This window comes from Manacus vitellinus, unplaced genomic scaffold (assembly GCF_001715985.3).
Source record: "Manacus vitellinus isolate BGI_N305 unplaced genomic scaffold, ASM171598v3 scaffold_2_pilon, whole genome shotgun sequence".
In the NCBI taxonomy this organism is placed as follows: Eukaryota; Metazoa; Chordata; class Aves; order Passeriformes; family Pipridae; genus Manacus; species Manacus vitellinus.
Genome location: NW_021940208.1, coordinates 6,589,316 through 6,615,384, shown reverse-complemented (window position 1 = coordinate 6,615,384; position 26,069 = coordinate 6,589,316). Strand labels below are relative to the sequence as shown.

General features: G+C 37.3%; 1 protein-coding gene across 1 annotated transcript in view; it reads left to right on the top strand.

Annotated features, from left to right (window-relative positions):
• The window catches only part of SLC36A4 (solute carrier family 36 member 4), a 94,935-nt gene that overhangs the window by 28,263 nt on the left and 40,603 nt on the right, over positions 1–26,069 (top strand). Inside the window, exons 9-10 of the mRNA XM_018071462.2 lie at positions 13,128–13,297; positions 18,997–19,166. Coding sequence (XP_017926951.1) covers positions 13,128–13,297; positions 18,997–19,166 — 340 coding nt within the window. The remainder of the gene's footprint in view (positions 1–13,127; positions 13,298–18,996; positions 19,167–26,069) is intronic.

The following is a 26,069-nucleotide window of genomic DNA, read 5'->3' as shown; positions in this document are numbered from 1 at the left end:
ATAGATTGACCTGAAGCAGTTGGAGGTCTCATTTTTCCCATTCCTTGATTCTGAACATGCATTATGCTAATTCTCATCTGAGAGCTGCCAGATTATTGGATGTTATGAAAAGGGACAGTAAATGAAATTCTGAATTTTTTGGGCTGGTTGAGTCATCTAAAGCAGAACCTGACAAGAGAGGATAAGTTCCCTCAGTGTGGTTTTTTTACCGCCATTGTTATGTTTAAAATAGTCTTTCCTGCTAGGAGTATTTAATGATGAACAACTCAAGTAGAAGAATAAATGATCTATAAAGACACAGTACAAAGCAAGGCGCTTGAGCCATAGCAGTTGGGAAGATTTATTTTCAAAGATACATAATTGATTTTGGTTTTATTAGCAGAAGAGAGGGTAATGTTGCCAGAAGGCAAGTGGCAGTTCATAATGCATGTTCAGTGTGGAAACATGTCTGTCTGGTTTCTTTGAAGCAAATAACAGAGGAAATACTCTAGCACAGATCTTTTTTCCATCCCATTGTTCCAAAAAGCTTCTTATATATTGATCTTTTTCCTTTTAGTTTAGCACTTGTCATCACTTCAAATATGACTACAGTTCATTAGTAACTAATAAAATTAGTGAGACTAATAAAACAGAGGAGACTAAAGTCCTGTTCAGTCTAGGGAACATATTTTAGGAAGCTGCAATGATTCAGCAGATTCGTAGTAAAATTTTCTTCTTGATCTTCTGAGACTATGTTTCTCTTATAGATGGCGACTGTATGAACATGGGTTTTGGTTAAACTCTGTCATTAGCTTAGGACTGATTAGCTGTCCCTGTATAATAAGGAAATCAGCAGTATGGAAGCAATTTGGAATATTGTTCCTTTAGCTATCATTGATCCCTAGATAAATAAACTTTAAGAACCTCAAGTTTACTGATTTGAGGCTTTAATAACTCAAAGGAGGGAAGGTAGACTCTTTAAAATTGAAATATAGAATCTCAAAGAAACCAAGGCAGTGCCTAGAAACTAGTACTTGTGAAATACTAAAAGCTAGTTAAACATTTATTTTTTTCATTAAAATAAAAGCAATTGATATAATGAATTGATGATATTATGATGATGAATTGAGCTGTTTATGACTGCCTGTGAGATCAGTCTAAACTCTTATTTGATGGCAGATTTGAACAATTTTGTCATTTTGCCAAAGTCCAGGCAAGTTGTTTGCTTATTGCTACAACTGCTGGAATAAGGAATAAGGTTAGTGCTATCAAAGAGCTGATTAATATTAATTCATGCTAAACTCTGAGTGATACTTGTAACAGGATTAAAGAGTTCTACAGTCGGTTTCTTGTTCTATTTATTTCTTTGCTCCCTTTTTGTGTTGTCTGTTAAAATGGGGTTACTGCACATTGGTAAAAGGTTCCTGCTGCAAATTGAATGTCTTGGCAGCTGGGTGGTAGTCATTACTGTGTGGAAAAAGGACAAGTTGGCAGCAGGGGCACCCAGTGATCCCTTGATACTGAGTTAGCAAACAGCAGCTGAAAGCTCAGTACTGTCAGTCTGGTGGTTATCATTCACAGTGTTGAGAACTGTGTTGGAATTCCAACACTTTTAAGATTGTAAGGGTAACCTTGTGAAAATCATATGGACTTCTGACATCAGTTCAGTTTGTGGAACAGTAGTGGCAACAGAAGTGCAGTACTCTAAAATGGATACAACAAACCGCTTAAGATACTTGGGTTTTTTTAAGCTTTAAAGTGAAGATTTTGGTTCAGAAGGCAGTATGTTGATTAGGGGATGGAGAAAATGTGTATTTAGCCCTGAGTGGACCTTTTTGAATACAGGACTCTGCTGGGAATGAGAGGTTCTGTGGCTGCTTCTTTCCCTCTGTGCTTTCGCTTCTCTCTGGCTATGGGTTCTCTGTGCCAGATGATGCTGCCTGGCAGATTGTGGGGCTGGTGTTCAGGCCACAGAATAGAGTACCAACACTACTTACTGAACACAGGAGCTGCAGGTGATGGAATGCGGTGAATGTGTCTTTCATGGAACACGTAACGTTATTTTGTAAGAACCATGTTAGAGTTCCTCTTTCGTATTCCAAAGGTGAGTAGGCCTGGTTTTGTAACGAATGTGAAATTTTTGTTACTGAACTAAAAGTAACTTCAGACTGAGTGTGCCCTTAATGTAGTTAAGCCTCTTGAACACACTTTTTAGAAGTGTAAAACCAAAGCCTTCAGGCTTGAATCTGTCTGTAGCATTACCATGTGGAGGTAATAGTTTTGCATAATGTTGTGCTTATGTAATAGCAGTTACACTCAATAAATATTTTGCAGCAAAAGTCTGACTAGCTTTTCTGTCCTAGATTTAAAAAATCAAATCCAAATGTGGAAGTCATAATTTATAATAAGCTTCAGAGGGGAGGAGGATGAAATAGATTCATAACATTTACACAGGAAATATGATTTTCCTTCTCCATTACATATAAATATGCTAAGTTAACTACTGTTTGTACAATTGAGTATGACTTTTTTTCCCCCCTGTACTGCAGTACTGTTGAGTACTGCAGACAGATTAGCTTAGTGAAGAGAAAACATTACTTCCCAACATTAATTTCAGGTTTGGAAAATAAGAGTTCTTATATTTTAGCCTATTACTTGAAAATGTCTATTCAGACTGCTTTTGAACTTGGATATCAGAGCTTTGCAGTAGAAGATATGGTGGTATTTGTATACCAAAAGACAGGCTCTGGAATCACATTAGGCAGCAGCTAACCAATTCCAGAAGATTTAAAAAGAGAAAACTAAGTGGATTATAATTTTAAAATGTCATTATTTGGATTTTGAAAGTAATGCAGATGAGCTTGTTAGGCCTGTGGCTTTGAGATAAAAGCCTCTCATTGTCAAAAACTCTTTTGCCAGATTAATATTATCCTTTAAAAAATAAAAAAAGAAACCCAATGGCAGGCTTCTGTAGTCCTTAAGACCAGACTGGATTTGATAGAAGCAGACATTTAACAGGTAACATGACATCATCTAAATTTTCTTGGCCTATCATCTACTTGACCCAGGATGTATCATTTCATTGGTGTTCTTTTGAGATGATGCAAAGGCTTGTATCCTCAAAATGTGAAAGGTTGGAGTTTTCTGAGGATATTCCTGTACTTGGACAAGCAAGTGTAGGTGACTGGATTTCATGACTGTGGGAGATGACCGGCTCCTAAATGTGTGTTGGTAAAAGTGGACTCTAAATGTTGTGTCAGCAAGAAATGTAATTTATCAAATTAAATATTCCTTATGATGATGATACCCACAAGTATCATCAATATCCTGCACTTCCTGATTATGGAGAAAATTACTTTCACCCTGGAGAACCACTTGTTTGTGCATATTCTACTTTTAGTACTTCCTGTTTTAATGGCAAATCTTTATAACGCAAGCAGAAGAATCTAGAGTATAACTTTCTTTCAGGCAACATCCCATCCCTTATTCTTGCAACATCCACAAGTTTCTTTTTCCTTAGAAAAGCTATGATACACATGCATTTTCACAAATAGGACAACAAAGGCATTTAAGTTTACTGCTTACTCGCCTGAAACATTTCTTAATCATTATGTGGTTCATGACTTTGAGAAAGGGAGCAAAGGGCAAGAGTGACAGTGTGCCAAGCTGTTGTGTTCTGCCTTGCCAGCCTGTGACAGTTGGGTTTTGGGGTCTGAGACTTGGCTTCAGTGAGGCACAGAAGCTAATTCTTTTGAGATGTTACCCTGTCTTAAATGGAAAACTTGTCTGTCTTAAGTATACATGGAGTAGAGGCAGAGTGAGGCATGTACTGTTTATGCTAATATTACATATAATTAAGAAGCAGAGTTATAAAATCACAGAATCAAAGAATATGCTGAGTTTGAAGGGACCCACAAGTATCATCAAGTCCAGCCCTTAGCCTTGCACACGACCATCCCCAAGAGCCACACCATGTGCCCGAGAGAGTATTGTCCAAACGCTTCTTGATCTCTGTCAGGCTTGGTGCTGTGACCACTTCCCTGGGGAACCTGTTTCAGTGCCCAACCACCTTCTGGGTAAAGAAAAAATATCCTAATCCTAAACCTAATCCTCTCCTGTCACAACTTCAGACTATTCCCTTGAGTCCTGTCACTGGTCACCACAGAGAAGAGATTAATGCCTGCCCCTCCTCTTCCCCTCATGCAATGAGATCTCACCTCAGTCTCCTCTTCTTCAGGCTGAACAAACCAAGTGACCTCAACACATACCTCCCCCTCCAGGCCCTTCACCATTTTCGTTGCCCTTCTTTGGACACTCTGTAATAGCTTAATATGTTTCTTAAATTGTGATGCCCAAAACTGCACCCAGCATTCATGGTGAGGCCACACCAGAGTAGAGCAGAGTGGGACAGTCACCTTCCTCAACCAGCTGGCGATGCTTTGCCTGATGCCCCCCAGGACATGCTTGGCCCTTGTGGCTGCCAGGGCACTGCTGACTCATAATCAACTTGCTGTTGACCTGAAATTATTTGTAGTTTATTTTGCTTTTTTGGAGTCAGAATTTTTGTTCCCCTGGCCCATCGTTCTGTAATTCTTTTAAACGGCTGCTATGTTAAACTTACTTGTAATGGTCTGAGGCAAGATTTCCTTTCTGATATGTTCTGACTGAGTACTTCTCTAGAGTGTATGGAATTGTCTAAGTAATATGGAAATATGAGTCTTCAGTATGTGACAAACCTTTTGAATATAGCTCTGAAGATGCAGGAACATTAGTAACTTTTCTTGGAGAGAGCAGCTAGCTAGAATAAAGACTTGCATCCTTGGTTTTAGATTTTCATATCTGCCATTTAATTGGCAACGTCTTTACCATCTATAATAGATTCTATGCAACCTTTTCAGTGACAAAGCTAGCATTGCAGCGTATGTGCATATGTGTGTCTAAACATAACAATAAATAAAGTTTAAGTTCTGGTTTACCTCTTAAATATTTTGCCAACATTTATTTTTTAAGTTAAGTCTACTGTAAGTCATAGAATAATTTACATTTAATGGATCAAGCATGATAGAGACAGTTCAAAAATAATTATTTTATGGCTGAAAATACTAATTTTTAACTCTTGAGCCAGAAGGAGTCCAGAAATACATGATTATATACTATACCTTTATTTATTATTGCAGTAGATTGAAACATACCCTCCAGCAACATTTGTGTTTCTAAGTAATATTTTCTTTTAGCACTTAACTGGTAGAAATTTTGAGAGAAGCATAATTTATAGTGGACATATTAGAATATAGTATTGTATAGTCTGTAGGCTGAGTAATATTTTCTATTGACATATCTTTTGCTGGATAAAATTGCATACTATTGTAAAGGGCAGCAAAGCAAATAACACTTCAGTGATTTTGACAGGACAAATACTTAAAAAGTATTAGTGACTGAAAAAAGATGCTGCTTTTTCATTTTCAGTTTGCATTGGAGAGGAGTATTTTTGATTTCATGCACGAATAAAGTCAAATAAGACATGATAGTACACAAACTTGCAGAGCTTCTGTTAAATTTCAGAGGAAGCTAAAGATTAACGAAATGTCACCATAAAGTGATAAACAGGCTCTTAAGCATAAAAAGGGAAAAAGAAAAAGGAACCTCTGTAGAAAATGTGAGGTTTAGATGACGAGCGAAGTAGGATTTATACAATTCCTGCAAGCATTGTTAAATCAAGGCCATCAGAAGAGGCAAATAGAATGGGTTTTGATTTTTTGGGTATATGAGTAGTTCTTTTTCCTAGTGAAACAAGTAGGAAGCTGCTTTGCTGGAATCTGAGGAGATCGATTTTTGGAGAGATTGAAATTGCTCAGCAGATTTCAGAAGATAGTGTTCTGTAGTGAGAACTTGTCTTCTGGATTTATTTATTTCATATAAAACTTTTACTATAAAAATTGATGTATGGTCACCATTTGACTTGCATCTTTCCTTGGATAATAGTAGTTGCCTTTTTGTTTGCAGTCATGAGAGAACTGTTATGGAAAATTAGACTGTTTATTGTATGTCTTCCAAACAGTGATGTTCTGTATCTTCCTAAAGAGAGTGAGCTTTAAAAACATATCCAAAAGTGCATAAAAACCTGTTGCTCACAATATTGCATGAGACTTTTTCTGTGCAGTGCAAGAGGACATGAACAAGGACAGGCAAGCAAAGCATAGCAATGTAATATTGATGTATGTTATGATTATTATTTTACTTGGAGAAACCATACTTCTGCTGCAGACAGTCCCCTGGTACGTTGTATGGTTGTAAATCCACCTTTCAGTGAACAGATGAATTCATTGGTACCTTCTGCAGACAAGAAGGAATGGGCCAGGCCTGGGCTCCATTGGTTTGCTGAGGATTTAATATTTTGTCTTTGGAGGTTAGATAGTAGAATTTATGTTTACATACTTTGAATACCTTCAGTATCAGCTTCCTCGGCTTTTTTGCTTTGACTGAATAGAGCTTTATCTTGTTGCTGTAGGACATGATTATAGATGGATTTTTTTTCCCATGAGTAAATTGATAAATATATTGGGTTTAATTTTCCAAAATTCTCGAGTTGTCTCTATCTTAAACTAATAAAATCTTTTGTATAGCTGTCTCTTCTGCCTGAAATACATCTTTTAAAAGTGGCAGGGATGGAGGATTGCTTCATTCTTGCTGTTTTAGTGGTATTTCCTGAGAAAGGGAAAGATAACCATATGTATTTAAACACTAAGTGTGTCTGCTGTTAAATTATCCATTACAAGATTGGCCATGAGAATTAAATCACAGTTTACCTGATTACCTGCAGGTTGAATTCTCTTGGTTTTTTTTTTCTTCAGTCATCTAAAACATACAGTAGAGATTTCTAATCAGTATTAGGCAGTCCCCTGCAGCTTAGTTGCAGAAAAGACTGAGTGTAGCAGGATATTCAAGGCAAGGGATGGGGAGACAGTGGTATTATTGGGGATGTTTATACCTACTTCATGGAGCTTGAGATGAAAGGGAAAACAGTTTGCATAATGGATAATAGCATATTAGCCAGGTTATTTCAAAGATTCAGTTGTGCTTCCTTGCCAGTAAATGATGGGTACTTTTGAATTTATTTGTGGATGAAAGCAAGATGGATTATGCTTGTTTTGTAATTTTAAGAAACCAAAGGTTGATTGTAACTAAATGAACCAAGTATTAAGTTTCAAGGAAGATAATGGTAGTGACATGTCAGATGTCTCAAAAATTATAGGAAAAGCTCTGCAAAGCAAGTGACGGAGAAAAATGATAGAGAATTTATTCAGTGAGGAGGGAAAACAATGATAGAAAATGAGAAATTATGAAAAGGATCGGTTTTGTCTAAAATACAATGATAGAAAATGAGAAATTATGAAAAGGATCGGTTTTGTCTAAAATACCTGATTTCATAGGTATTTGGGGCTATGACAGGGACTAGTGTGACATGAGGGAGAAAGAGCTTGAAGGAAGCAGAGCATGGAAATAAGAAGCATGAAAGTGACCCATTTAAAAAAAAAAGGTTAAAAAAAATAATATTTGAAACTCTGAATCTCAGCTCATCTTCCAGTTCTCTTGCCTGCATCATTCTGCCTCCAGAGACCTTGCTTGGGATGGAAGACTATTCCCCAAAGTTTCCCCTGACCTTAGTATTTCACATCACTAGGTCATGCAGTGGTTGTGTATGTACTTACAGATCTGAAGAGTGTGGGAGGTATTGGACTAGATGAATGATACTACCTGTTGTAGCAGAAATGGGTGTTTGAACAAGCACAGAGCAACAGCGAAGCCTTAGTGTGTCATACTGAGTTGATGCAATATCCCTTTTGAGAGGTGTTATGATGCAGTATTGGACAGAGAGAAAGAATCAGAGGTGTGAATGTTTTTTTTCCAAAGCTATTCAGTTGTCTAGGTAAGGTGTTACCTTTTTAAGAAAATAATTTAAAAGAATTGAAGAGTGAAATTAATTTCTGGCTCTAGAAAAAAGGGCAAGAAAGCATGTTCAGCTTCAGTGTTCCAGAAGGGAAGTAATCAAACCAAAACTAAAAAGCATTTGTGAAAAGAACCTTATATCTTTTGCATTCAGATAAAATGTTAGGTTTTCTGAAGTCATCACAAGAATGATTGTGCAGGGACTGGAAAGAAATTTTACGTGAAAATCTATCCAGCAGCTGCCCAACAGTGACACAGTGTCAGAACAAGCACTGGCTCACACCATATCTCCTGTCAGCCCCTGTCTCCTTGTGAACACTTCACTAATCCTTTGGATCCTGATGGAATTTAGCAGCTTAGGGAGCACAGAGTTTGTGTAATATACAATATATATAAATATACAATATATATAAATTGATTGTTACTTGGCTTCATGTTAATTCAGCGAGGTGCAGAACTTTTCATTTTGTCTGGAATAGGTGATACTGAATACTGTATAAAACGTGGCTCAAATTCTTCACATAATTACTTTGGGCATCATTTCTACCAAGGGAAGCACCTCCTGCAGTTACAGCAACTGTCTCTGCTATGCAGAGAGAGTACCTGAATCTGGGAAGGCTTGTGCTGAGGCTGGGAAGGGACACTCTTGCTTGTACTGAGTGATGCAGGAAAGGCTACATTAGCATCCTCATCTGTTCACTCTGGAGGCAGATCTAGTGTTGATAATAATTCAAAGATAAGCAGGGATAAATTAGTATCTTTAAATATAATTTCAAGATCTAAATATGTTAATGTGTCTCACTAGTGATATTATCCTATATATTTTTAGTGTGTCTTTTCCTTAAATTCAGAATAAATGAAGGTTGTAATGTTAAAGTGAGGTTGGTGATATGAGAACACACATTTAGATGAGTAAGGTTTATTCTTACCTACTTATTAGTGTGCAGGAAATGATATTGTGTTTAATGACTAAACTTGGTTTAATGGTTAGTTAAAAAACGAGAGTTAGTACGCTTAAGAAAATTGTCCAATAATGGTTTAAAATTGTTTTTTAATTTTCTTTTAATGAAGTCTTTTTTTCTTGGAGAAATGCAAGTGTTCAAATTGACTACGTTGAAATGCTAATAAAAAATCGCAGTATAGCTAGAAATTAAAAAAAAATTGAATGCTTCCTTTGGAGTCAAAACACACTGAACATAGTATGTGTCACTGGCTCTTTATTTTCATTTATGAACTAAGTTTCAGATAGACAATTGTATGATAATCTTGTCAGCCTGTAAAAAGAAGTTTGTTAAAATGTAAAAAGATTAAAAAGGCAGATATCCTGTTTGGAGTCTGTTATATGCCACTCAACCAGGATAAAGAGGCAGATGAAATATTCTATAAGCAGCTGGGAGAAGTCTCATGGTCACTGGCCCTTGTTCTCATGGGGGATTTCAACTTATCAGATGTCTGTTGGAAATACAATATAGCAGACAAGAAACTGTCTAGGAGGTTCCTGGAGTGTGTGGAAGAGAACTTTCTGGCACAGCTGGTGAGTGAGCCAACCAGGGGAGGTGCCTGCTGGACCTGCTGTTTGTGAACTGAGAAGGACTGGTGATGTGATGGTTGGAAGCCACGGTGATCAGGACGGGGGGATCGAGTCCACCCTCAGCAAGTTCACAGATGACACTGAGCTGGGTGGGAGTGTTGATCTGCTGGAGGGTAGGAAGGCTTTGCAGAGGGATCTGGACAGGCTGGATCGATGGGCTGAGGCCAGCTGTATGAGGTTCAACAGGGCCAAGTGCCGGGTCGTGCATTTGGGTCGCAACAACCCCAGGCAGTGCTACAGGCTGGGGGAAGGGTGCTGGAAGCTGCCCAGTGGGAAAGAACCTGGGGATGCTGGTCAACAGTGGGTGAACATGAGCCAGCAGTGTGGCCAGGTGGCCAAGAAGGCCAATGGCACCCTGGCCTGTATCAGCAATAGTGTGGCCAGCAGGACCAGGGCAGTGATCGTCCCCCCTGTACTTGGCACTGGTGAGGCCACACCTTGAATCCTGTGTTTGGTTTTGGGCCTGACACAACAAGAAAGACATTGAGGTGCTGGAGCATGTCCAGAGAAGGGCAATGGAGCTGGGGAAGGGTGTGGAGCACAAGTCTTATGAAAACCATCCGAAGTAGCTGGGGCTGGTTAGCCTGGAAAAAGAGAAGCTCAAGGGAGACCTTCTGACTCTCTACAACTACCTGAAAGGAGGTTGTAGGCTGGTGGGGGTCAGCCTCTGCTCCCAGGTAATAAGGGTCAGGACAAGGGGAAGCAGTCTCAAGTTGATCCAGGGGAGTTTTGGATTGGATATTTGGACAAATTTCTTCACAAGAAGGGTTGTCAAGCACTGAAGCAGGTTTCCCATGGAAGTGGTGGAGTCACCATCCCTGGAGATATTGAAAAGACATGCAAATGTGGCACTTGGGGACATGGTTTAGTGGTGGACTTGGCAGCGGTGGGTAAATGCTTGGACTGGTAAAAAGTCTATCCCTATCTTTCTTATAGACCCCCTATAAGTATTGAAGGGCTGCAATAAGGTCACCCTGGAACCTTGTGTGTTCCACACTGAACAGCCCTAGCTCTCTCAGCCTGTCTTTGTAGGAGAGGTACTCCATCCATCTGATCATTTTTGTGGCCCTCTTCTGGACCTGTTCCAACAGGTCCATTATAATGAACATTCTTATAGTCTTTAACTCCCTCTGACTGTGAAACCACAGGAAATTTTTTCCCCTATTAATTATTCACCCGTGGATTACTTTTATAAGTTCAGAGAGGCAGGCAGTCTCAAGGATCCCTTTCTGGCCATCAGTCATGGTGGAAAAACATGAGATTTTTTCCATGATCAGCATGTGTATCTGACTTCACAGTCCTCCTTCTGCTAAGAGTGTATGAAATTAATACTGGAGACTCTGGAAATTAAACCTGTGGGCCAGTGAACTTACTAAGAGACTCCTGGTATCTGCTGGGCGAGCAGTTGCCATTACAGCTCTGCAGAGATAATGTAGCTTGGAATAAGATCTTAGAGTAGCAATTCATGCTTGTTAAGGTTCCCAGAAGCTGTAAAACATGGCAGAGCATATGCAGAAAATATATTCCGTTTATAATAACCAGAGAATTAACAGAAACACGCTGAATGAGTTTCTGTTACTGGTTCAGACTCAAATGCTGTCTGTTAGTAGGAAGTCAAGAATGGGAGAACTCCAGTGTAGGAAAAAATTGCCATTAATTTTCATCCTCACCGCTCTTAATAAAGCGGTGTATTAAAACCGTCTAATTGCAACCTAGGACAAAAGAATCTGAGGTGTGCTCTGCTTTAACTGGCAGTTGTTGATGTTAAATATCAAAAGATGGCTTGATAAGCACTACACGGGCACAGAGGCTTAATTAATTCAGGGAAATCAGCAAGTTTTGTCTGTGTCACACTGAAGTAATACTTGAAGCCTCATATTTCCTTTTGTATTTTTCCTGCTGCTCATCAGTCATTTAAAAATAGATTTAATTTTTGAAACTCTTCTTGGTTTAAATTTTGCATTCCCCACCAAATCAAGTTACAGTCCAAGCTCACATTTTTTTTCTGGAGGAAAAACATCAGCAGTGTAGGCTCCAAATTATGTAAAGAAGTTAAGATGTATAATGTATTTTAATTGAATAGGAATGAAAATTGCCTCTAAATGTGCACTTTTTAAGAGACCTCTTTGTTCTCAAGTGTAAAATTACTTCTTTGGGATTTCTAATGTAGGAGAAATAGAATAATATGGGATGGATTGGCAGTAGTGATACTCAGTGATAAGTCAGGAAGTGAATGTCAGTGGGTGACTAGGAGGAAAGGAATGATTGCCCTATAGAAAATAATATACTAGTAATCCAAATATATAAATTTATTTGCTAATTAGTGAATGAAATATCCTTTTTTTCATAACTCACATTGCTTAAATTGAATAGTAGATATTGAGTAATTTAAAAGGCAGTTTTGTGTGACAAACAGGAGCTTTTACAGGGCAAACCTGTTGCACTGAGACTGTTTTGTCTGTATTAGATTAACATAAGTGCTAACTAGAGATGACAAGCTTGTTTAATTAACAGTGCCATGCTGTTAATCAAATATAACCAGCATGTCTACTGAAAGACAGGCTGAACTGGGGACTTTATTCCACTGACTATATTGACTAGATCTTCATTACCTAACTTCATTATAGAAGCTTAGATGTTTTATTTAGATGTAACTATATTAGGTGTTTTAATATTGAGTATCTGAGTGTACAGTTCTCTGAAAGAGATAGGGAAGGTATGGTTATCTAGGAGCATGCATGTACCTTCAGCTTGTGTTTAATGATGTAATAGGATCTGCTAATGCTGATGAAATTCAAGCTGGAAAGAACAGCATGTGAACCTGTTACTTGGTTTTACTGCCTTGCCTAGAAATTTTATCTGGGTGCCTAAAAACTTAAGTTGGAACTTACTAAGTGTATTTTCCTGAATGTTATATAGTACTTGTAAAAGTCAGTCTCTCCAGCAAACTTCATGTAGTAATGGTTGCAACATCTCTGTCTTCACTTTGAAGTGATGGCAAGCCCAGCAAGGTAGATTGACTATAGTTCTGGCACAAGGCACATACACTATGTTTAGAGAAAGCAGTGCTTAGTGTGCCTGGCCTGCCCTATTTCTTGTCAGAAAAATGAAAAAGAGTGGGGGACTGTGTTCTGGTTGTCATGGGCTCAAGCTTCCCTGCTGGGAGAGCTGAGGCTGAGTGCTGAGCATGAGCTTGGGTGTCAGTAGGTTTGTCTGTGATGGGATACTGACAATGCAGGCATACCTAACAGAAGTAGGAGAAATATCCTTGGATTCTGAACAATTCTGTTACAAAAAAATTCATGTTACTCATATTGCCTACGTGTTTGCATCTGGACACCATGAGTTTCTCTTGACAGTTTTTCTAACCTATAAATATTGCTTTATATTCCCACACTGATGATGTTTTTCAACCAAGATAAGTGCTTTTAAGTAATTGAACGTTTCTGTTGGGTACCTAAAACACCGTGACAGTTCAGGCTGTAAAATATTATTGTAGAATAATCTTATTTATTTATAAAACCAGCAAAATTTTGGAAATTGGCTTTGAAATAAGGAAGAAAAGTAGTTTTAGGACATAAAATGTAATTGATTCTCCCTCTATTTCCAGGTACTGCCATTGGAAAACAGAATGAAGGACACAACACGTTTCCCACAGGCATTGAACATTGGGATGGGAATAGTCATGACCTTGTATATCTCACTAGCCACTCTGGGATATCTGCGGTTTGGGGATGAAGTCAAAGGCAGCATAACTTTAAACCTGCCACAAGATAAATGGTAAGTGTGCATGTGACTTAAAAGCAGTAATCTAGAAGGCATGAATGTTGCAAAGATTATTCCGTGCCTCAGTGCTGTCAGGCTTATAATTGATAGATGCTCAGACTTACAATGTATGTACTGTGTCTGTGCCTTCTACATTAGAGCTATGATCCTAGCCAGCAATTTCTTGCGTATTAAAAGGACTTGAATATGGAGACAGATCAATGATCTTTATTATAAATTATTCCATCTCTAGCAGAAGCTAGTTCCTGGACTGTTCAAGGGGAGAATATGCAGTTTGCAACCAGCTATAACACAGTTCTGAAAACAGCTACTTTTACCTTGGATATCCTGGTAATATCATGCCCTTTTTTAGTGTAATCACTGAGTGTAGCAGGTAAACAACTGGGATGTAAGACACCAAAGCTGAATGGATTTGTAGTTCAAGTGCAAGTTCATGGATAACACATAATAATGGCTTCCTATCAGGAAAGTGAAGCTTATGCTTGCCAGTGTCTCAAGGATATTATAATTTTTCTTTAGCTTTTTTTTTTTATGCTGCGAGAGCTCCACATGTCACATGCTAAAGAAGCACTGAAGACAATTTCAGCTGGTGCACTGTTTGTTCTGTATCTGTCTATGGATGGATATATATACTGTAACTATTAATTTAAAGATAACTCTAAATTTTTTTAGTACTTTTATGTCTGATGGGCCTAAAATTAGGCATATCAGCAGTGCACAAGTATTAAAACTGAAAAGTATTTTAATGTTTTCATTCTAATCAAATAATGCATTACAGATTATGTGCTTGCATCTACTTGTTCAATGTCTGTTGTGGCAGCTTATTGAAGTAGTGAAATCTCAAATTATGTGGGGAAAAAACCCCTGCTTTAATGAACTGAGTGCTGACTCGATTTTTACTCTTTGAAAAAGAGGAGAACATGTGTAAAGAAAGTTCTTAATTTTTAGGTGTTACTTTTTCACTTTTTCTTCCTTTTCATTCCTTGGAGTCAGTATGAGCCATGCATTTTTAATATTTTTGTTTAATTGCCTGTCTGATTCCAGTGTTTAATACATGAAAGTATAATAAAATGGGTCTTGAAGGATGAATTTTTTTGATTGCTAGAATTTTCATCTGTTACTTGTTTACTTGTTTGTTTTTATATTACTGTTGTAAAAACTGAGATTTGTCCCTCAATTTTTTTCCATTTTATGGGAAGTTTTTTTGGTTTGTTTTTTTGAGCTTTGGGAGGTTTTGTTTTCCTGTTTTGCCTGTGGTTCTGGGTTTTGGAGATATTGCTCAATATATATTTGTATTCTTTCGTTGTACATAGATACATGAGAAGTTTAGCAAGACCAAGTGCAAGGCAAGGCAATCGCAAGCATAAATACAAGCTGGTCAGAGAATGGATTGAGACTAGCCCTGGGGAGAAAGTCTAGAGGGTATTTATGGAGAAAAAGCTGAACATGACCTGGCAATGTGTGCTCACAGCCCAGAAAACCAGCTGTGTCCTGGGCTGCCCCAAAAGCAGTGTGGCTTGCAGGTTGAGGGAGGTGATCCTCCCCCTCTACGCTGCTCTTTTGAGACCCCACCAGGAGTGCTGCATCCAACTCTGGGGTCCTCAGCACAAGAAAGATACTGACCTGTTGGAACAAGGCCAGAGGAGAACCTAAAATAATCATAGGGCTGGAGCACCTCTCCTATGACATGCTGAGGAAGCTGGGGCTGTTCAGTCTGGAGAAGGCACTGGGAAGACCTTAGACCACCTTCCAGTACCTGAAGGGGGCTTACAAGAGCGCTGGAGAGGGACATTTTGCAAGGGCATGTAGTGATAAGACAAGGGGAAATGGCTTTAAATTAAAGGAGGGCAGGTTTAGATTAGATATTAGGAAGAAATTATTTGTTATAAGGGTGGTGAGATACTGGAAGAGGTTGCGCAGAGAAGCTGTGGATTCCCCATCCCTGGAGGTGTGGACGACCAGGCTGGATGGGACTCTGAGTAACATGATCTAGTGGAAGGTGACCCTACCCATGGCAGGGGGGTTGGAAGTAGATGATCTTTGAGGTTCCTTCCAATCCAAACCATTCTCTGATTCTGTGACATTAGAAAAACCCAGGAATATACAAATGTTTAATGCATCCATTCTGTCTGTGTGATGCATCTGAAAGGAAAAATACTTCTATTTCGAATATTACATGGCAGTGCTTGTTGTTTATAAGATTAGTGAAAAGTTTGTTTTAAATGGTAGCTCTGGGTTTATTTGTGCCTTAAGAGAAGTGCTCTTAAAAAAGCAGGAGTGAGAGGAATGTGGAATAAGGTAACATTGCTACTCACTGTCGCTTTTTATTGCACTCGTGCAAGTAACACGATGAACTTTATTCTGCATCCCTGCTGTCTAACAGAGCTATTCACATATGAGTTTTCAAGTAGCTCTTGGCTACAGTGCAGATGTGATGATGATGTTTATCCTGATAGCTTTGCAGGACTAATGCATAGAAAGAGATAATAAAAGAGATGGAAACTGGTACTCTAAAGGGTAGAAAATTGGCATTTTAAGTGTAATAACCTCAAAACTACTCAGGGCACATATCTACAGTTAACAAAGTCATCTGTTTTTGTCTTACCCTGGATAGTACCCCAGAGCAGCAAACAAAATTTGGAGAAGCAGCTCATGGGTGCACCCAGGGGTTGTGATGTACGATGCTGTTGCTGTTCCGTACTGTGAGTCTACGTGATACAGTACTGAGGGGCAAGAGGTTGCAATCCCTGTGCTAACAAAACAAATTTCCAGTGAACAGTATTTTGGTATTTGGTCCTCACATAAAAAGCCAGTAAGTTGCCAGTTTGTACTAGAGAAATGCAAGGAGCGGGGGAGGTTTTTATAAGAAGATGGTCATGCAAAAGAGCCTGGAATGTACCTAAGCAGTGAGACTTGGCTTATGTGTTTCATTCCAACTGGACAACCCCTGCTTAAAAATAAACCTTTCCTGGTAAAGAAAGTTAAATTAGAATTCTGCTGCTTTCTGAGTTTTATTTGATGTCCTTGCAGATGAGTTGACTGGAAGGCATGCACAGGCCCTAGACTGGTTAAGTGCTTAAGTTTAATTTAAATAGAAGACTGCTCATGTTCTTAAAATCATCCTGCTAGATTAGTGCTTTTGGAGGAACCACTTAGTGCAGTTCTAGTTTAGATGCTGTTTGATGGTACAAATTATCACTCAGCATAATATATTACTTAGAATATGTTGAAAATGAACTTTAAGAGTAGTTTTCAGCTTGTTTTTGCTGATCTTTTACAACTCTTTTCTGGAATCAAAGAATTCTGGTTTATTTCATAAGTAGCATTTCTATTTTACATACAATTAGCTACTTGGAATCTTAGTAATTATTGTCATGTGACCATCAGTTTGAACCAAGTCCTGCAGTATTTGCAAATGTAGATTATGAAAAACTGTGCTTTAGTACTTGGTAGTGTCCTTTGTTCGGGTCTCATAAAATCATAGAATGGTTTGGGTTGGAGAGGACCTTTAAAGATTATGTGTTCCAACTGCCCTGCTGTGAGCAGAGACATCTTTCACAAGACCAGGTTGCTCCAAGCTCTGTCCAACCTGGCCTTGAATGCTTCCAGGGATGGGGCATCCACAGCTTCTCTGGGCAACCTGTGCCCATGGCTCACCACCCTCATTGCAAAAATTTTCTTCTTTGCCCATGGTTAGTTTGTCATCTTCTTGAGGCTGAATATGGAGGTTCTTTTCACCACCTGTTCTTTGTTAAGACATCAGTGAGTCTTTGTGCAACAGTTCCCTGACAGTGAATCCCAAAGGTTAACTACCATACAAACACTACTGTATATTGAAGTTCAACGAGGCTTTACATGGTACTAGTTAAAATGAAAGCTTAGTGTAATTAATTCCCGTATTGGTTCTAACTGTATTGTTATGCAAGTTTTGTTACAGTACTTGCCAATGTTTCTACCCTTAAAAGAGGTACAATGAAATGTCAAATGGAGAATTGAAAAGAGGTTTAGCACATATGATTTACATTTTTATTAAAAGGTAACCTAAGAAGCTGTCTTTGTCTGATTGGAGTATAATATTAAATTACTAGTAAAATCACCTCAATGATATAAAAATTGTTTTCTAATTTGGAAGGTTTTAATCCTTGTAGATCTATAGAAAATTAGTTAGTGTAAGGGAGACACTCACTTTGAACAACTGTGTATTTAAAGTTTTGAATCCTGTTTTTGAGTATCTTAAAAATTGTTTTTGTAAAGGTTTGGGATGGTGTGAAGCCTGAGGATTAGAATTGTTGGTAGCGGGTCAGTTTTTCTATTTTTAATTGGCTAAAATCCATCTAAGCTTCTGGAATAAGGACAGTCATGCAGAGTTGATAGAAAAGTGACTCTTTTTTCCTTGAAATTTCTAAAAAGAAGTGTGTTGCAAAAGCTGTGGCTTCTAAACTAGCTACACCATTATGTCACTACAGAAATTGATATAATAGTTTTTTTATCCATTTGAATATGCCTTTGGGGCTTCACTGAATTGTGTACAGTGGTGGTCAAACCTTTGTTACAGATATTCTAGAACCTATTAGTCAAAATGTATTTTTAGTTGAAGCATATTTTTCTTTTTTCCCTCATATCATAGAATGTATATATATATAAAATATATATATACATACATATATATAAAATAATTACTTCTGTGTATTTGTTCATCTAAAAAAAAAACCCTTATTGGTTTGTTAGCAGTCTTTTAGTATCATAAAAAATGGAAAACTTGATGATCTAGCTTGTAGCTGTGAGATGAGAAACACCTAAGACTGAGCTGAAAGGGCTATTCAAGTTCACCAGCAGTTCACCACTCCAGTGTTCAAAACCATTACTGACTATGTGTTCAACACATCCTTCAAAATGTTGAAGGAAGGATGATGGAGGCATCCTGTTGTGGTGGTGAAGAGCTGAGCTGTATGGATACAAATTTTGCCATGTTGTGCCATTTGGCCACAGGACAAGGGGCCAAAAGCAGTCGTGGCTGGACTTTATTTACTTGTACAGATACAGACTGTAACACTCAAAGAGGAAACACTTTGAGGGATACAGAGATGAAGATCCTACTTGTTCTTTCCCTACCCTTGCTTCTGTTTTTTCTTTTCTTACTTATGCATGTTACCTTTGCTTCAGTTCAATCTCTCTTTAAGGACTGAAGCAAAAAAGAAAAATGTTGTTTATGATAAATATTCCCTTGCTCATTTGTGAACACACAATACTCCATGACAAATGAACCAAACCCTTACCCAAAGTTTTAATAATGTCCTTAGTTGCTTTCTTAGAAAGAAAATCATGTGAAGAGACTCATAATTTCTATCAGTTGACTGCAAGCAGACCTATGACAAATGCTTGTAGTTTATGCAGCATGGATTTAAACTGCATCTAAATTTAAAACTGTTGGTAGTGTGAATAATTCTTTGTCACTTGTTTACTCAGCCACACGTAGCAGTGATAAGGGTGTCTGCACTTCCCGTTTCTTGAAGATTTACTCTAGTTAGCTTATCTTCTGCAGTTTCTTAGGCCGTTGTAATGTAACATTTGTGTTTGCTGGGGGAAAAATATTTTTCAAATATATATGTATTTAGGCTTAGTGCCATTGGCAAGCTGATTTTTTTTATGAAGAGTTTACAACTTACATGAATGTGTGTAAATGTTTCCAATAGGTTATATCAGTCCGTAAAAATGCTGTACTCCTTTGGGATTTTTGTGACCTATTCGATTCAATTCTATGTCCCTGCGGAGATTCTCATTCCAGTTGTCACTTCCAGAGTGAAGCAGAAGTGGAAGTTACTCAGTGAGCTTGTGGTGAGAGCACTATTAGTCTGCTCAACCTGTAAGTATGTGCAGAACATCCATAAAAAAATCTTACTGTTACATTTTGGGACTGTTGGGACTTGCTTATTTAAACATATGTTTTGTTGTTTATTTTTCCAGAGGCTAGCAATCCTGAAATTTCGCTTCAACAATTCACTATATTTTGACTTACATGAACAAAGGAATCTAATGCTGTATTTGTATTTTAACCACACTTTTATAGGTGTGACAAATTATTTGACAACCATATCTTTTGCCAGTAATACCCTAAAGCTGCCAACTTGAACTTTTATTTGAAAAAAAATTATTTTTTTAAGTGAGACACACATTGCTGATACATGTCAATGTTTATCTATTGATCTGCAGTACCTGCTTGTCATGTAGAAATCCTTTCTCTGTTTTGTTGATCTGAGGATGAAGCCTAAAGGTGTGTTGGTCTGTATCCATTAAATTGCACTGACAAACATGGATGCCTGGTCACAAGAGTTCATGAAGGGAGACTTATTTTAGGTGATAATGCTCCAAAGTAGTTTTGCATCTCTGTCCTCACTGCCTATTACTTCTGTTGTTTCTCTTGCTTGTCCCCTAATCTTTCCATTCCTCCTATAAACTCATTGAGATATCACAGATGCTAGTAGAAGTCAGCAGTGCTCATGGAATGGTGAGTATGGTCTCATCTAGGAATCAATACTTCTGAAGATAATAAACTGTGGAGGAAGTTAACTCTGTCTTTACAGCTCCCACCTGAAGTGCTTGAATAACACAGGATGCTTTTCTAAAGGATGTTATAAAAAAATTGCTTCTAGTACAAAGTTGACCTCTCCACCATGTGTGCTGAAACGAGCTGTTATTACCTTAAAAACAATCAAAACTGTTAAACAAGCAAAAAAATGCTAAACCTTGTTTTTTAGGGAAAATGTTGATTAAAGAGAAGAGTTTTGGTTTGTTGTCTCAGTTCTCTTGGTGAATGCTGACCAGTAGCTCATGTGCTGGATGACAGCTAAGAATTGTTGTCCAAGAAAACTTGAACATCTAGTGAGACCTTCTTAAGGTCAAACCAGTTGAGAAAATCTGGCTTATTTTTCTATCAGTGGGACTTAATTGCTACAGTAAGCAAAGGCAAATACCATCAATCTAATAAATTGCTGCTCTGAAAATACATCTGCTATGTGGAATTGAAAAAAACCAACAAACAAACCCCAAAGGTTTTCTTGAGTAATGAAGTACATATCTCCTGAAGCACCACATAATCTGTGTTCCGCTTCAAGTGATCAAGGTGTTAAGATTTTAGATTGAAGATATATGAATAGCTCCTGTAATACCTGTGAGTCATCTATATCAGAATGCTTCAAGGTCCAAAATGCTTTTTTATTGTCTCTCTGAGAGATCATTAGTAAGATCTCCAGTCCTCACTACACCTTCAACTTCCACTCACTCTCCATTGCCCTTTATGTGCCCCTTATCACCTGCCCTGGTAATGGTACCACAACAGATTTGAAAAGTTAAGAATCTTGTAGATCCAAACTCTTGTTTACAGCAAGAGGTTTTAAGAGTTTATCGGTGAAAGATATTTTCATGTATGTGTGTAATGAGAAGAACCAGTGGTGAATAGGCTTAAAGGCACATTTCCCTGTTGGACTTAGGAAAATTATAAATGACTTCATGATATCCAGCCATAGTATTTTGTGGGTTTTTTGGCCTTTTTAATTACTGAGTAGCCTGGAAAGAGAAAACTGGGGAAGTCTCCAAGAAAAGAAAGTAGAAAAACAAAGAAAATTTGTTATATATATGTAAAGATATATTTATATAAAATATACAGCTATCTATATAAAGATATAACATTAGAATCCTACATATTTGTTTCTTTGAAAAAAATGTGTAATAAAATTGGACCTGTTTTATACCATTGAAACTTACCTGTGATATGAATCTCTAAAATGGACCTGCTGAAGTGCTACAGATTACTGGGATATTTGAGGATTGTTTGCTGCAAGACACAGAAAAGTAAAATTAAAAGTTTGCTCTTAAATGTTGGATAGTTGCCAGGCTGTTCTGTGATATATTTTTCCTAGTTGTTGTTTCAGGATTTTTTCAAGGGGTTTCTACAAATTGTATGTATATGGTATCTATAATACCTTTTCACCAACATTTGTATAAGCTCCCATGCTTACATTCACCTTCTCTTCATCATTTTTCATCAAAGCACTGGTTTTATACAAAATTGATTTAAATAGCTTCACTTTTCACTTAGCTTCACTTTGTCTAAGTGCAGAACACAGTTCCTAAAATGATTCAGAAAGCATTTCTTTAATGGAAAGTAAAAATCCAAAACCTTTTCAATTGAATTTTAGAAATTAAGTGGTTTTGATATTGGTGACGGAATATGTTGTAATGTCTGGACCATTCAGAGGTCATACACTGATTAAAGGGACTCTGCTTGCTTGAAAATAATTCTCTGAGAATAGAAGCTTCAGCTGTGTTGTTATTAATGCATTAGCTTTTTAAGAGAAGACTTGAAAAATCAGTTATTACTGATTTTTTGGGCTTTTGCATTACTCAAATTATGTAATGATTTTATTGTTACAGTATATACAAAACTTTGTTGGGAAAAAGCCTTCAGGCTTGAGACGGAGAGGAATGTACCCATCCCTTGGGAAGTTCATGTTTGGGCTGAGTGGTTGTTGCTGTGGAAGTAGGTCAGTCTTGGCTCGCTGAGCCATTCTCAGGGAGCAGTGAGATCATGTGGACTCTTTCTAGGCAGAATTGGTGGTTAAAAGTATTCAAAAGACTGCTTTTACCATATCGGAAAGGAAGTTACAAAAGGTTTAAGAACAATGTTCACAGTAGCTGTCTGAATTTTCACATCTGTTCTTAGCATCTTCTTCCAGACTGTGACACTCTCTATTATTCAAAGTAAAAGCAAATATTTTTGCTGAGACAGTACTAGATTGGCAAAAGCATGCTTTTCCTTTGGTTAACCCCTTGCCAGTACTTTTTGGGCAAGGACACAGTGAGTGCAAATGATTTGGCAGACTTTGTTCCTACTGCTTTTTTCCCGTCCTCCAATTTACTGTTAAAATAGCATGTCAATATTGCATGGGTCAGATACTTTTGAATTTTAAGGAAAAGGTGGGAAACTGACAGTTTCCATATTGTTTGATATTGAAGACTTCTTTCTATTCCATTTGCAAGAGACATACTGTATTTTGGATTTCGGATTTCACTGTATAGGGTGTAGCAAGTTAGAAGATCCCACCATACTGAATAAATCTTGCCACTAAGCCATTGTTTTCCAAACTGAGATGAGCACCTTTGCACTGAGTGGAGTGATGTGCTAGGCTTGTATTAAAAGTCCAGCCTCGAACTGGAGACTGGGTTTGGTAGTTGTTGAAAGCAGGTGGGGAGGTAGACTTGTAGCTAACTAGGCAGAAATAGGATTGAAAGTTGGACTAAGCATCACTGTACTGGGCAAAGTTAGAAATTAGGAACACATACAAGTAAAAGGAATAGGACAAGAGCCACCATGGGATTTGGAAAGTGCTGAGAACAGATATGCAAGTCTAGTATTTTGTGGATGCTCATGAGCTGCCTTTGGATTGTACTTAGAAGTTCATCACTACAGGATTGCTCCATGTAGGTGCCAAAGGATCTCCAGCAGCTGTCTGTCTTTTGGTCTCTGCCTGGTGACTTGCCAGTTTTTTCCTGTGGTGTGTCAGTTCAGCTCACTGTGTTAGTTACAGACACTCCTTTTAATACATAAGAGGACAGAAAATCTATCTGATTGTGCTCAGAAAACCACATCCTTGTGGTTGCTGTAGGTTCTGTTACTGTTGCATATGCATTTTTATATGAACTGTAAGTGCTTTACATTTCTTTTTCTCACAGGTTTTTGCTTAGTGTTTTGTGGTATTTGAATGTCAAATAACTTCAGTACTTTGAAATATTTGTCAGGGTGGAATTTTTATGATGTTGAAAGTATTTACCCTGATTTTACATATTTAAAACACATGTCACAAAAGTACTTTAGATCTGTGTTTGCTGCATCTACTTCGGTAAAGACTGGGCATCAAACACATGGTTCAGCCCTTAGCCTGTTACCTCATAGGATTGTGGCTCCAGCACATTGGGATTAACTATTAAAGTGTGAAACTTTTTTAGTTTACTTCTAAAGGAACTGGACCATCCTGGATGAATTTATTAAAGATTTGTAAATATCATTGCACAGAATGATATGTTTTGAGAGGCCAGCTTGCCTGAGTAACCAAATAAGTTCTGTTTAGCGCATTGCTTGAAATAAAGTGCCATTGTATCATGAAAGCTTTTTACTCTCCCTTGCTTATCTGGTACTGACATCATGGTGACTCCAGGAGGGGAGAGTTTGGAGAGGTTTTGTTGAGCTGAAGCAATTAATTCTCCTTGGTTACCAGCTTCAAAATACGCTGAGCACTTGGAGATCGAGAGAAGATCTGCCAAGCATTACTCAGTATTGATGCTAAATGACATCAAACATTCACTTCTGTTGAAGTGAAATGTTGCAGTAAAAATTGTGGTTAAACAGTTTAGGATGGGGCAAGACTGCAAGTGTCTAATAGAATGGAAATGTAAATATCTCATTTACTGTCTGGCAAAGGCTTACTCATGTCTTCTGACCAAAGGGCACTGAAATTAAATGTTCTTGCTGGATGTGTTGGAAGCAGTATGATAAAAAAAAAGGCAGTATTGAGGAAGTATTTAATCTGAAATGGTGGCAGCAAATCCTTGAAGAAGTAAGGGAATAAAATAGAAAAGAACAATTTAAGCATTACTTTCATTTTTAAACAGTAAGTTGTGTTTGATTTATTAAAGATAGTAGCAAAAGATTTTTTTTTTTGTGGATTGGTAAAATCTGCTGAAGAACATCAGAAAATATAATGGAGAAAACCAGAGTCAAGCATTATAGTATCTTTCATCCACATGAGAAGTATAGATTATTATTTTTAATAGCTTAATTTAGGACTGTATTCCTGTAGCCAAGGTTCTCCTGTTAAAATGAAAATGAAGAAATATTGCATTTGCATATGGATGTGGAGATACCTTTGAATTGTCAATTGTTTTGATTATTAACTTGAAATGAAAGAAATTTAATTGAAGGGCTAATCCAGCTGAGCATGAATGGAGCTGTTAGTGAGCTGCTTGTGATTAACTCTGAGCTTAGTGTGTAATTTTACCAAGAAAAGAATAAATGCATTATTCAGTTGAATTTATCAATTACACTTTTCTAAATATTTCCCCATTTTAACTGTACCTGGTTTTAGGAAAGAACAGTTCTTCTTGCTGAACAATTAGACACAAGATAAGATGATATTTACCAGATGTCTTACACTGATTAATGACATTGTGCCAATAAAATACCTGCTTAGAGGAGCTGCAGGAGAGGTAACATGAAGGAGTTTTAAGATCTATATAGATAGGATAAAGTGATAATCATTTTTGCAGAAGTGGCTTATGTATCAGTTTTTAGACATAGATTTTTTTTTAATAAGAGTTTGTTCATTTTAAAGGGTAGTATTAATGACAGAAAAATTGAATAGATAAATTTGTGAATTAAGAAACTTTCAAATGGGATTTTAAATAATTGCATGGACTGCTAACAGGCCCCTCAAAGTGGGCTTAAACACAAAGTATTTGTTTATGAATTGTCCAAGGAATAAAATGAAATATTTGACTAATTCAGTTAATTTTTTTCCAGTATGTAGTGGTTTTTTGGTTGGTTTTTTTCTTTTTTTTTTTTTTAATGCAGGTAGCTGGTGAGCATAATTCTTACTTCCTAGTAGAAGATCCTGTGCTGTGGTTTTGAGACATGAGAATAGGTATCATTGTGTGGTTTTTGGACATATCCTGAGGTATGAGAAATAGATTTGTGAAATCAGTTTCTTTCAACATTTTTGAGTCTCTCTCCAAGAGGAATAAATCTCTTAACTTCAGGGTTATATCCTGATTATGATTCCTTTCTTTTGATGTGCATATGAGTTTTGTCACATCTTATGAGTGGCTGTTGGTGTAGACATCGATTTATGTACATAAAATAGCTAATATTCTTTTTAATAGTCCAAATGTTATTTTTTAACCTGATTTTAATATATGGATACCAGATGTCTATGGTTTATAATTAACGGTTAGATGTTGTGGATTATTTAAATGGTGCTAGAAGTGTTTCTTATTGCTGGTTGTTCTAGAGATGTTAACTTGTGAATATATTTCCTAGATGTAACCCTACTGACCAGCAGAATGGTCTAATGTTAGTATTCATCATTACAAATTCTTATATTTTAAAAGCCTTATATAGAAAGTTAAGCTGGGAAGTAAATTCCTGAAAAGTTAAAGCAAGTCCTACTTTATCTGTTTTGGGTTTTTTAATTACTTCAGTGTAGGCTGGATTTCTTTCTGTTCAAGTGTTAATTAAAGTTCTGTGAGTAAACTTAGATTTTGAAATGCAGCTCTTTTGCAAAAAATTTTGTAGACAGGAAGAAAAGTATGGGCTTAAATACCTCACTGGAGATATTCAAGAACTGTCTGGATGCAATCCTGTGCAATGTGCTCTAGAATGGCCCTTCTTGAGCAGGGAGGTTGGATCAGATAACCTACTGTGGTCCCTTCCAACCTGACCCATTCTGTAACTCTGATTCTGTGATTTGTGATTAAGGTGAAAAATGGAAAATTTTGAAAGATTTGTAATAAGAAAATTTAAAATATCCATAATAACTTTGTCATCAAATTTTTTTGCTTTTTCTTTTTGAGACGTTTGTTTCATTATTTACAAAAAAAATATCAAGAACTAAGTAGTTTAGCAGTGCATTTATGTATTCTGAAGCAGTTAGTCCTATTCTGGGGCATTACTTATTTTAGATTTTTTAAAATTATTTTAATTATTAATATTTTTAAA